We start from the raw sequence: 12127 nt of genomic DNA, 5'->3' as shown, positions 1-12127 counted from the left end.
TGGTAAAAACACGTCTTAACTATGGGGTTTTGCAAACCCCCAAACTGCAAATGTAAATGAATCCTTACTGTTGCGACTTTCCTGGTTTAGCTGCACTTTGCCATAGACTTGTATTATATCCTGCAGGTGTAGAGCACTTTCTGAAAGCGCTCCAAAACTCCTGCATTCAGAAAGTGCACCAAGCCCGCAGGATAGAATTGAAGTCTATGGCTAAGTGGAGCAAACCCGCTGCAGATACACTGCACTGCACCCGCAGTGTGGGTAAACCTCAGCACATCAGTGTGAAAGCAGCGCTATACTATTATGCCCAGTGTATTGCTTCACACTTTCATTTAAATACATTCCTCAATAGCAACACATGATATAGTTAACATGCTGCTAGTAGAAGCATATTATCATAGTTTGGATTTAATATTCCTAAGTGCACTGGGTCACTTTTTAGTTATTTATTTATAGGTAATTTAGGAGTGTTTTTTATTACATGATGTAGTTAACACTTTGTGAGCACCGAATGCCATTGCAAACCCAGTTATTATTTTGTTAAAGTAGCAGTGACATCATCACTGTGCCGTACATAACCAGTACAGAGAACAGGTGGGAGGGACCCAGCAGGCTCCACCCATCACAGGCAAAAAGAACTATAGGAGGGGCGGAGACAAGACCAGTCGCCCTGCACATGGAAAGAAAGCAGCAGTAACTGGTCTTTATTACAGGTAACCCGGAGGCATTTTTCAAACTGAATTTCTGCAAAGATCTGGAACTAATGAACAACAATTCAAATAAAAATATACGTCTCTTGTATTTAAAAAATATTTGTTTATCCTGGAGCTCAGCTTTAGGTTGGTCTCACATGGGTTGTCAGATCAGGTCTGTCTGTCAGTTTTTAAGGCGGACCTGATCATCCATCCATAGCTCTCTGTGGAGCGGCAAATGACACCCGCCGCGGGCCGCCGGCATCCGATCTGATCCTGTCTGTCAAAAACAGCAGATTGGATTGGAAAAGTCAGATGGAAGAGCAGGGGCTGTGTCTGTGTCAGACACGGGCCTGCCATCTGTCTGCTTAATGGGGAGATCCCCTGCTGAACAGATGGACGTGGACTACAGAGAACGCCCCTGTAAAACCAGCCTAAGTGGAATGTTAGCTTGGGGTTCTTTAAAAAAAACACAGTAGAAGTGAGCATAGTGGCTCCAACAAATATCATGGTACACTGTGCTTAGCATTTTTTTTTTTTTTTTTTTTTTTAGCATTTAGATTTTTGCTGATGGTGTACTTACAATTGTTTGTAATAGGTAATTAATAGAATTGATGGGTTAGCAGTTAAATGTATGTTTGTCTTTGCAGGATCTGCCTCCCTACTTGTCTCAACTAGATGTGACTTTCGAAAAAGGTAATTTCATTATTTTCTATTTCAATGTTTTTATTAAGGTTGTATAGAAAATAGAAGAGTATACCCAAACAATAGTATCAAAATAGAGATAAGATTAAGTCCAAGTGCGCAGGTGGGTGATATCAATATATCAATGGCAGGCATAACTAACAAAATATTGTATCCTCATATCAACTTCAATCAATAGTTAGAAAAAACTTGTCTGTCAGACAGAGATGAACCACCCTATCGGGGCACTCGGAAAGCCCACACGGGACTCAGCATTTCCATAACCCACTGGCCAGCCGACGCGGGTCACAAATGCTTCCAAGTAGTAATGCCAATTAGCGAATTTGGAAACCATAGAAGTCTAAATTAGAAAAGAGAAAGGGAAGAGAGGAAAGAAAGAACCTGGGGGGAGGCAAGGGCAAACAGCCCAAGAGGTCCATCAATGAGCCCACTGCCCCGATCCGCACTCTTCAAGCATCTGAAGGTAGGGTCCGAAACACGATCAAACCTAGCAGATCTATATTTCAGTTTGCTCTGCGTTTCAGTATGTAATTTCGTCATTTTCAAGTAGCAGAAGACAAGGAATAGTTCCACATTTGCACAAGTTTTATCAATCAGTGGAGATAAGTCTAGTTTGTATGGTGAAAAAAGCAACAGTCATAGATCAGTGTTTACATAAGTGATGTAATTACCCAATAATAAACTGTAAGCAGCATTCTGTAATAGTTTCTAAAAACCATCAGTTACATCTTGTAACCGACTATTGATTTGTTTTTGAACAAGTAGCACAGCTTAGTAGTCAGCTTACATCCCTATCCCTGTCCACACCTGTGGTTATGAATGAGAAAAAACTGCAGAGGTGGTTTCACCAGAGAGTTGTTGGGTATGTTGTCCATAATGGGTTGAGGAATGTGACATCCTGGGAACTTCTCAAAGTAAAGCTGCTGCCACTTAAAAAGTGCTTTAAACATTTTTTATGATTGGAGTGTATAAGCTGTACTAGGCATGCCCGGTATAACTCAGGAGGCCTGGTAGCAGACAGATACATCAGGAAGATTGTTTCTCCCAGCTGGCCTGAGGTCTCTCTTTAGAACAGAGATCCTCAACATTTTAAAGAGCGAGAGCCACTTAAGTGATTTGGTAACCGGTGACCAGGCTCCACAATGAAAAGAAAAGGTTCAGAATTATTTTTTATTTTTTTTTATTTTAAATAGCATAATGAACATTTTCCTTCTGCAGCCACTAAATGCCAGGGGAGGGAGAGGAACAGAAGACATTTTTAAGCGAATGAAGAAGCACATCGTGAGGATTGGTTCCTGTATTCGCCACCCCTCCTGTCTAAGTGTAAAACAGAATGTGACAGGGAGGCTCCATGTGCCCCCTGGAGAATGAAGCAGGGTCGCCATTGTGACCCCTGTCGCTACACCAGTGGGTGTGTGTGGTTAAAAACCACCTGCCTCCAAAACTGCAAATGTAAACAAGCTCTTACTATCATGAACCCCCTATAACTCTGCTTTCACACTGATGATCTGCAGTTTACGTGCACAACAGGCGCAGCGCAGTGCACCTGCAGCTTTCCTGCGGGTTAGCTGTGCATTGCCAAAGACTTCTATTATATCATGTGGGTGTGGTGCACTTTATGAAAGCGCACCAAAACTGCATTCAGTTTTAGGTCGAGGGCCACATCAGAGGGCTCTAAGTCCAAAGACCACAGGTTGAGCTACTCTGCTTTAGAAGTCTAAAGTGTACAGAAAAAGAAAGTTTAGTGTGTCCACTGGCGAGGAGCTCTGGCGTATTTAGATCTCAGTCTGAACCCACCTGAGCTATTCTACCAGGAAGCTGGCTCTGTACAGAGATCATTAAAGAGATACAGTCACCAACTTAAAAAATTGCAGGTAAATATTTTTAAAAATCCTGATTTTTAAATGTCGAATTGCAGTGTTTTCTCTTTCCATAAATGATTTTTATCCACTTACAATTTTCTAGAGAATTGACTTTCTAGAAAGTGTCAGTTCCCTAGTACGTATGATGTTCTCCCTCCTTGCACATGTAAGCCTTATTCTCATCTGGAAAGGTCTAACTACTTCTCTCTGTGCTGGCCAAGCTCCTCCACCCCTCCCTTCATAACTTCTTTTGTATCTACCGGGTGAGGAGCGAAGGAAAATGCTATATAGTGTCACCTGAATGAGAGCTCTCAGTCTGCTGGTACTGCCAACATCACATGCAAGATGGCGGCACCCAGTAGCAGCCTCAGGCTTTTGGATGTCTAGACAAGAGAGGCTTTTACAGGTAATTCCTCATGCACACTAGAAAGCTAAAAACTGCTGTAAAAACGCTGGATAAAAAACGCTAATGTTTTAGCATTTCTTTTTTTGTAGCCGGTGTTTAGCAGTGTAAGCCTAGTGTGTAAGCTACGTTTAGCAGCTTCAGCATTAAGAAACAGGGCCGGCAGTGTCCTTAACCTTCCCGCTGACAGCTGAATGTAAAAAAAAAATGGTGTGGGGTCCCCCCCACAAAAATCCATATCAGACCCTTAGGTCGTATGGATTTTGAGGGGAACCCCACTCCAAAATTATATAGAAAATGGTGTGGGCCCCCCCCCAAAATCCATACCAGACCCTTATCCGAGCATGCAGCTTGCCAGGCCAGGAAAAGGGGGGTGGACAAGTGAGCAGCCCCCCCCCTCCTAAACCACACCAGGCCACTCCCCTCAACATGGGGGGGTGCTTTGTTTATGGGGACAAGGGCCTCTTCCCCTTCTACATAGTACCCCTGCCCATTCACCAAAAAAGTGAGTAAAGACACAACACGGTTTTTTGACAGATCCTTTATTAAATTTTTTTTTAAATGTCTCCCTAGTGTAGATCCATCATCAATCGCGAAGCCCGCCGGACCCGAAAAAAGAAGGGGAGATCTGGGGGCCCCCTTGTTAAAAGGGCTTCTAGATTACAATAAGCCCCAGCCTGCAGACCCCCACAACCATCGGCCACGGTTGTGGGGAAGAGGCCCTTGTCCTCCTCAACATGGGAACAAGGTGCCCCAAAGCAGCCCCCCCATGTTAAGGGCATGTGGCCTGGTATAGTTCAGGAGGGGGGTGGTGCTCACTTGTCCCCCCCTCCCCCTTTTCCCGCTGTTTTTTTATTTATTTTTTAATTCTCGCGTGGTGTTTCCCTTGAATTCAATACCAGACCCAAAGGGCCTGCTATGGATTGGGGGTTGACCCCTATCCTGTTTTTTTTACATTTTTGTATTGCTGGCAAAGTTTTTTTTTTTTTTTAAATAGGAGTAGCCCCTGAGCTATCACTAGTAGATGAGAGGAGTATTAGAACAAATTTGAGAAATAGGATCAGCTGCAGCTCTTATCTCAGCCTTTCATAAATAACTAAATCAATCACAGTAAGTAAAATGTTAAAGCTGCGCTTATCCTGACATAAATAGCATAGATTAACAATTAATAAGTGTAATCATAAGTGGGTAAATAAATGATGTGCTTCACAAAAAAGATATAAATAGTAAATCCAAAGTGCTAATAGTGCCACAAAATGTGCAATGAATAAAAAACATAAACACAAGCGTAAATGATCCTTAGAATATCATCTGCTGTGAAAAAAGTGCTATGTGCAAAATGACGGTGCAGGAAAAAATCAGTAGGTATGCAAACAGGATAATCGTCCTAGTGTGAGGACTGACTAAGCCTTCAAGGGAAAATAAATATAAAGTGACAGTAGTGACACAGTGAGTGTGAGCTGCGTGACAGTAAAATACAATGTAGTTAATATAGATTATAAATATCATCAAATTCTGGCTACTAAAACAAGTCCATTCAGTGATAAATTGCAGCATCAATCATCATAAAGTGACGGTGACGTGAACTCGGGTGATAGGATCAGGTGGGTGATTGCAGGCACAAAACTGTGAACGGTGACAAAGCAAATATGCAGAGCTTCTGGGTGTGCTACACCCTTACCTTACTGCTGTAAGGTTACAGCATTTGAAAAGTACTTTTCCAGTGATCCTGCGTTCCTCCAAGGGGGGTGCTGGGAGGGGGTATTTTATTTAAATCCTTCCGCCTTCCAACTTCCAGGGGTGAGGGGGGGTTTTTTGGTGTATCCTATGTACTCCCAAACGGGGGCAGACAAAAAGAAAGCTTCCTCTGGTGCAGTATTTAAAAGGATTATTTGCATTAAAAAAATGTAGCGACTTACATTAAAGCTTCCAAAAGCAGGTGCATGGGGATGTCAGTATCGAACGGTCCGTGATGCCGCACGTCCGCATTCAGCCTCTGCGTCTCTACGCGTATCATCACGGCCACGTGACTTCTTCAGGATGATGCCGCACTTCCGCATTCAGCCTCTGCGTCTCTACGTGTATCGTCACGGCCACGTGACTTCTTCAGGGTGATGCCGCATTTCCGCATTCAGCCTCTGCGTCTCTACGCGTATCGTCACGGCCACGTGACTTCTTCAGGAGATGATCTCCTGAAGAAGTCACGTGGCCGTGACGATACGCGTAGAGACGCAGAGGCTGAATGCAGAAGTGCGGCATCACTGACCGCTCGATACTGACATCCCCATGCACCTGCTTTTGGAAGCTTTAATGTAAGTAGCTACATTTTTTTAATGCAAATAAACCATTTAAATACTGCACCAGAGGAAGCTTTCTTCTTGACTGCCCCCGTTTGGGAGTACATAGGATACACCAAAAACCCCCCCCTCACCCCTGGAAGTTGGAAGGCGGAAGGATTTAAATAAAATACCCCCTCCCAGCACCCCCCTTGGAGGAACGCAGGATCACTGGAAAAGTTCTTTTCGAATGCTGTAACCTTACAGCAGTAAGGTAAGGGTGTAGCACACCCAGAAGCTCTGCATATTTGCTTTGTCACCGTTCACAGTTTTGTGCCTGCAATCACCCACCTGATCCTATCACCCGAGTCCACGTCACCGTCACTTTATGATGATTGATGCTGCAATTTATCACTGAATGGACTTGTTTTAGTAGCCAGAATTTGATGATTTTATAATCTATAATAACTACATTGTATATTACTGTCACGCAGCTCACACTCACTGTGTCACTACTGTCACTTTATATTTATTTTCTCTTAAAGGCCTAATCAGTCCTCACACTAGAAAGATTATCCTGTTTGCATACCTACTGATTTTTTCCTGCACCGTCATTTTGCACATAGCACTTTTTTCACAGCAGATGATATTCTAAAGATCATTTACGCTTGTGTTTATGTTTTTTAAATCATTGCACATTTTGTGGCACTATTAGCACTTTGGATTTACTATTTATATCTTTTTTGTGAAGCACATCATTTATTTACCCACTTATGATTACACTTATTAATTGTTAATCTATGCTATTTATGTCAGGATAAGCGGGGCTTTAAAATTTTACTTAATGTTTTTTTTTTATATTCAGCTGTCAGTGGGGAGGGAGGCCCGCTAACTGCTAATGACTTATTCAATGTAAAGAACGCGGTGGCTGGCTTCCCGGCCTGCTCCTTAACAACCAACTAATTCCTGGTTGTTAAGGACGCTGGTGGCCTCAGCGTAAAATAACCAAAAAAAAACTCTGCTAAAAGCTGGTCACCGGCGCCTAGCAGAGTTTAAGAGAGTTTAGTAAATTTTAGGAGCTGCCTAGCATTTTTCTGCCAAAACACTGCTGCTCCAGAACGTGCTTGCCTTTTTACAGCTTCTAACTGCCTATGCCACTAAAAGCTTCTACAAGCCTATGTGTGCATGGACACATAGAATAATATGGAGAGGTGTTTTAAAGCTGTAAAAAAAAAAAAAAAAAAGCGCTGGATGCTGCTAAAAGCAGCAGTAAGAGCCGGTTCACACTACCGCGACCAGAAAGTCGCCCCATCTTGGAGCGACTTTTTAGCGCGACTTTAGCGCGACTTTTTAGCTCGACTTTAGTGCGACTTTGAAGAGACTTTAAAGAGACTTTGAAGAGACTTAAATGATAGGCGACTTTGTCTGTGGGGAATACCTGGCTAATCTTTTTCTTCTTCCTGGAAAGTCTGATCACAGTCGCTTGAAAATAGATAAGGATCCGACTTAGAGGCGACTCCCATTGAAGTCTATGTGCACAAGTCGGATACAGGTCGCCTTGAAGTAGTACAGGAACCTTTTCTGAAGTCGACTTCAGTAGTGCATATTAAGACGGCTCTCATTCATTTACATTGAATTTGTAATGACAAGCGACTTGGGGCGACTTGAGGTCACACAAGCAGCGTCCCAAGTCGGAGTATTGTGAACCGGGTCTAAAAGCTCCCTGTGTGCATGAGGCCTAAATAACACGGATAAAACATGTTACATTGTTACATGCACAAATAATCTTATTAGTAGAGTGTTGTTCAACTGAATGGTCGGGTAACAGGGCCAGTTGCATAGAAGTCAGTTTTATTTCAAAAATTCCAATTCAAATCACACCTAGAACTGTCCTATGTGTGTTTGTTGGTAATATCTGTTGATTACTGGCTTATACTTTCCTAGTAATATGCAATGGCAAACTTTTCCTCCAGATTGTTGCTGTGATGGCGGAGAAGACAAGAAAATCCCTCTGCTGAAAGATGTGTTTGAAGCATTTCCAGAGACGCCCATCAACATAGACATCAAAGTGAATAATGATATGCTTGTGAAAAAGGTATGTGAAAAGAACATTTACAAGCTTAGAGCGGTGTCTGAATAATATTGTGAACAGTGTCAGTGGTGCTAGTAGGAGGCCGGGTGATTTCCTTCCTGTGCAGCCTGCACAGCTTAGAGAACAACTACTTTGTCTTATAAATAGTTCTATGCTCTTTCCTCTCTGTTGCTTCCTCTCAATCCTGCCTTCAAAAGAGGTTTCACATGTGGGAGTTTGTATCTATCAATACGTCTTCCTCAGCTGAGACATCTGAATTCATCTGGGAATATTTATTTATAGGCATTCAACGCGTTGCACTTTACTATTCTTAGCAGGTAGAAGACTGTGTTAAATGCATACAGCTAATAGACATGCTGCTAAAGCCTTGCTGTGTATGAGTTGTCTGTTAGAGTTCATTAAAAGGAAGAGTCGTTGACTACGATACAATCTAAATGTTTGTAAATCCATCTGTCTGCTACAATATATAATTGTACAATCTTCATCATTTAAACAATTATGTTTAAAATTATTTTTATCTTATCAATTGTGTTGTACATTATCCTAAATTTAAAAAAAAATCAATGCTTTCTAAATAAAAGAAACCTGTCATGGAAGATACATGGGAAAGATTTACTAAACCTGGTGCACTAGGAATCTGCTGTAGCTGTGCATGGTAGCCAATCAGCTTCTAACTTTGTTCAGTTAAAGCATTTGTTACCTCAACATTTCATATTCCTGATTTGTGCCTACTGTACTTGTATGAGAAAGTATCCTGTTCTCTTTGTGTTGCTTCCTTTGTGTGAAACCCTTGGTGTTTCTGCAAGTCCCCTTGCTTTTCTATTAAAAACTGACAACACTAAGCAGGAGAACACACCGTGGTCAGTTCTTTAGCTGTGCCTGCTCTCTTTCAATGATCAAACTTGTCCTGACACATCTCTCCTGCACAGTCATTCACTGAGAAGTTCAGTGTACTGCTGCTTCTCTTCCCCCAGCTCTTATGCAGCTGAGAACAGAGAGAATGTGATCACCTATAAAAAAAGGAAGAAAGGGTATTTATCATTCTTTTTTCTATATCTATACACAAATGTTTTGGCTTTCATTTCTATTTTAAAATGAATGGGTTTTTTTTTTTTTTTTACAAGGTGAGGGCTTACAGTCACTTTAAGCTTTAAAGAAGTCGTAAAGTCAGGAAGGTTTTTTTTATCCTAATGTGTTCTATGCATTAAGATAAAAAGCCTTCTGTGTGTAGCAGCCTCCCTCAGCACCACCTAATACTTACCTGTGCCCCCTCTCTTTCCAGCGATGTCCACGATTCCCTCGGCTGTCCTGGGACTCTACTGCCATTGGCTCCTGCGGCTGTCAGTCAAAGTCAGTGAGCCAATCAGGAGAGGGAGGGCAGGGCCGAACTGTCGCTCCATGTCTGAATGGACATAAGGAGCTGCAGCTCAGCTCCGGTGCCCCCATAGCAAGCTGCTTGCTGTGGGGGCACTCGATAGGAGGGAGGGGCTAGGAGCAAGAATGAGTGACCTGAGAAGAGGAGGATCCAGGCTGTCCTGTGCAAAACCAAATGCACAGAGGAGGTAAATATAAAATGTTTTGTTTTTTTTAAACAAGACTTTACATTCACTTTAACAATAAAACCTGAAAGCTGATTGGTTTCTCTGCAGAGCTGCACCAGATGTTGTACTCTCCAGTTTTAGTAAATCAATCCCATGGAATCTGCTATTGCTGAGCAGTTGTTGTGTAAATGTTACCTTCATTTCATGGCATGCTGATTGAGCCTTCAATACTTTCAGTCTCTTAGAGTTGGTTTACACTAGCAATGGCACCCTGACGAGCCATCCCTGATAGATGACTTTTCAGAGGGTGTTTAACAGGCAGTGAGAAGGCATTGTGTCGCCTCCTCACTGCTTTTTTTTAACCCTCAAAAGCCTGCACCACCCACAATTGCATGCACTGGAGTTTAATTCTCGTCACGGCATGTGTACACCCTGTCCACTGCCATTGCTGCTTAAAGAGGTTCTAAAACCCGGAAAACAAAAAATAAATAAATAAAAGTCAGCACTACAAGTACTGTAGCTGCTGACTTTTATAATAGGACACTTACCAGCCCAGGGATCCAGTGCTGTCCTCACCCAAGCTGGCTCTTTGGCCATCTTTGGCCCTAAGCACCTGCATGTGGACCTTATGAATAGCTGAGCCGCGCTGCGCTTTGTGAATGATCCCGCAGCTTTCTGGAACATGTGGATGTATCTCAGAAGGGAAGGCGGGGAGCCAAACTTCTGACTTGATCGCCGCGGCGAAGGTGAAAGGAAGCAGACAAGCGTAACTTCCCCTTTTGGGTAAAGTTCCGCTTTAGGGGGAGCAGTGGTGGTTGAAAAAATGCAGCTCAACCATGTGTTTATATGCCCCCCCACTATGAGCCCAAAAATAGTACCCAGATAGTAAGCAGTCAAGATGTTCTGACTTTATTCCCTCTTTCCCTGAATGAGCCACTTGTTCCAAGCTGGTGACTCAAATATTCAATGGAGTGTCAATGTAAACCGCTAGGTAACTAGCACTTTTGGAAAAAAGTATAAAGTATTTATTTTTATTATTGTTGGTCTCTCTTTTCCCCTTTCTTTTTTTTTTCATGTTTTTCCCATTTGTCCCATTAATTTCCTTAACTGTCCTAGGTTTATTTTACCTTACAACACCTCAACAAAATGAAAATTCTCATTCTGCAGATGCACTTTAAAAAAAAGGGGGCAGAGTAGGTGAGGCACCATTGAACCTTTTTCCATCCATTTCAGATGAAGGAAACAGTTCTAAAAGGATAGAAACTCCATTGTGCCTTATTATCTGAGATCTTTTAGAAAGTAGACGTGGGAGGAAATGTTCCTTCTAACATATGCTTTGTATATTCCCCAGGTGTCTGAACTTGTAAGAGAATACAAGAGAGAACACCTGACTGTGTGGGGTAACGCCGACTACGAGATTGTACAGAAGTGCCACAAAGAGGTGAGAACGCATTAACTCTGGAGACACTTAACGATCTGTACTGCTGCCTCTCGGCCCCTGGGAGCAAAACAGTTTAGCCATGAATGCCAGGTTCCAAGCTTTATCTGCGTTAATGTTAACCCTTTAACCTCAACTTGCCATCACATTTATGTATTTTAGTGTTGTCCCCCAATAAAATCCTGCTTGCTATAGCTTTGGTGGGGTTTCCAGCAAAGCACTTGTGTTCTGACAGCTGGCGCCAGTGGTCACCGCAAGGGTCCCCAGCCCAAACTTCAGTGTGTTTTTAGGTTTGCAGCTAAATTGGGACAACCCCTATGTTATATTTGTCACCTGTTCTCACAGGCGTAGCAGGACTTCACATTTAAAATTGATGCTTACCATTTTTAAAGCTCTTTTCTGAGAACCCCAACACTGAAAAATCCTACTTTGTTCTCTTTGTTTATGAAGGGATTGCCATATTTAACCCTGTCACAATTAGAAAGAATGATTGGCCATTGTAAATGTACCACATTCATTGATATAGGTTGATATAGGTTCAATAAAGGACTTTGGCCTCGTCCAAAATTGCAAAGGAATTGATTAGGTAAATACCAGAGACGTGCTCCCATATCCTGCACTAGCCAACTATAATGGCCACAGATTAAAGACAAAGTAGATAAAATCACATAATTATTATTTTTATACGAAGATTACAAAATATATTGTCTAACCCAAAACATAGGGGAATAGTAGCAAAGAATGCAGGGGGGAGTGGAATTCCTCTTTAAAGAGGAAGTAAACCCTCCTCTGACACTTTTACCTATAGGTAAGCCTATAATAAGGCTTACCTATAGGTACTGTAAATATCTCCTAAACATGTACCGGTTAGGAGATATTTACCTTACATGCAGCCAGTGACGTCACTGGCGCATGCGCTCTGAAGGAACGGCCATTGGTGCCGTTCCTTCAGAGCCCCGCGCCGTGACTGTCGGCTCCCGCGCGCGTGCGCCGGAGTGACGTCACCGTGGCTCCGGCCAATCAGATGGCCGGATGCCGCGATCCCGGAAGACGGGCGACTGGACATGTCGCCCGTCATACAGGTAAGCGGGCGGCACGGCGGGGGCTCGTTCTGAGGT

The 12127-nt window shown here is 42.7% G+C and overlaps 1 protein-coding gene across 1 annotated transcript in view; it reads left to right on the top strand.

Moving 5' to 3' along the window:
• The window catches only part of GDPD1 (glycerophosphodiester phosphodiesterase domain containing 1), a 168125-nt gene that overhangs the window by 141254 nt on the left and 14744 nt on the right, over nucleotides 1-12127 (top strand). Inside the window, exons 4-6 of the mRNA XM_082245083.1 lie at nucleotides 1343-1388; nucleotides 7912-8033; nucleotides 10923-11012. Of these exons, the coding sequence (XP_082101209.1) occupies nucleotides 1343-1388; nucleotides 7912-8033; nucleotides 10923-11012 (258 nt within the window). The remainder of the gene's footprint in view (nucleotides 1-1342; nucleotides 1389-7911; nucleotides 8034-10922; nucleotides 11013-12127) is intronic.

The sequence above is a fragment of the Pelophylax lessonae genome (genome assembly GCF_965119305.1).
Source record: "Pelophylax lessonae genome assembly, chromosome: 2".
Lineage (NCBI taxonomy): Eukaryota > Metazoa > Chordata > Amphibia > Anura > Ranidae > Pelophylax > Pelophylax lessonae.
Note: the sequence above shows the minus strand (reverse complement) of the source record. Positions and strands in the feature narration are given on the sequence as shown.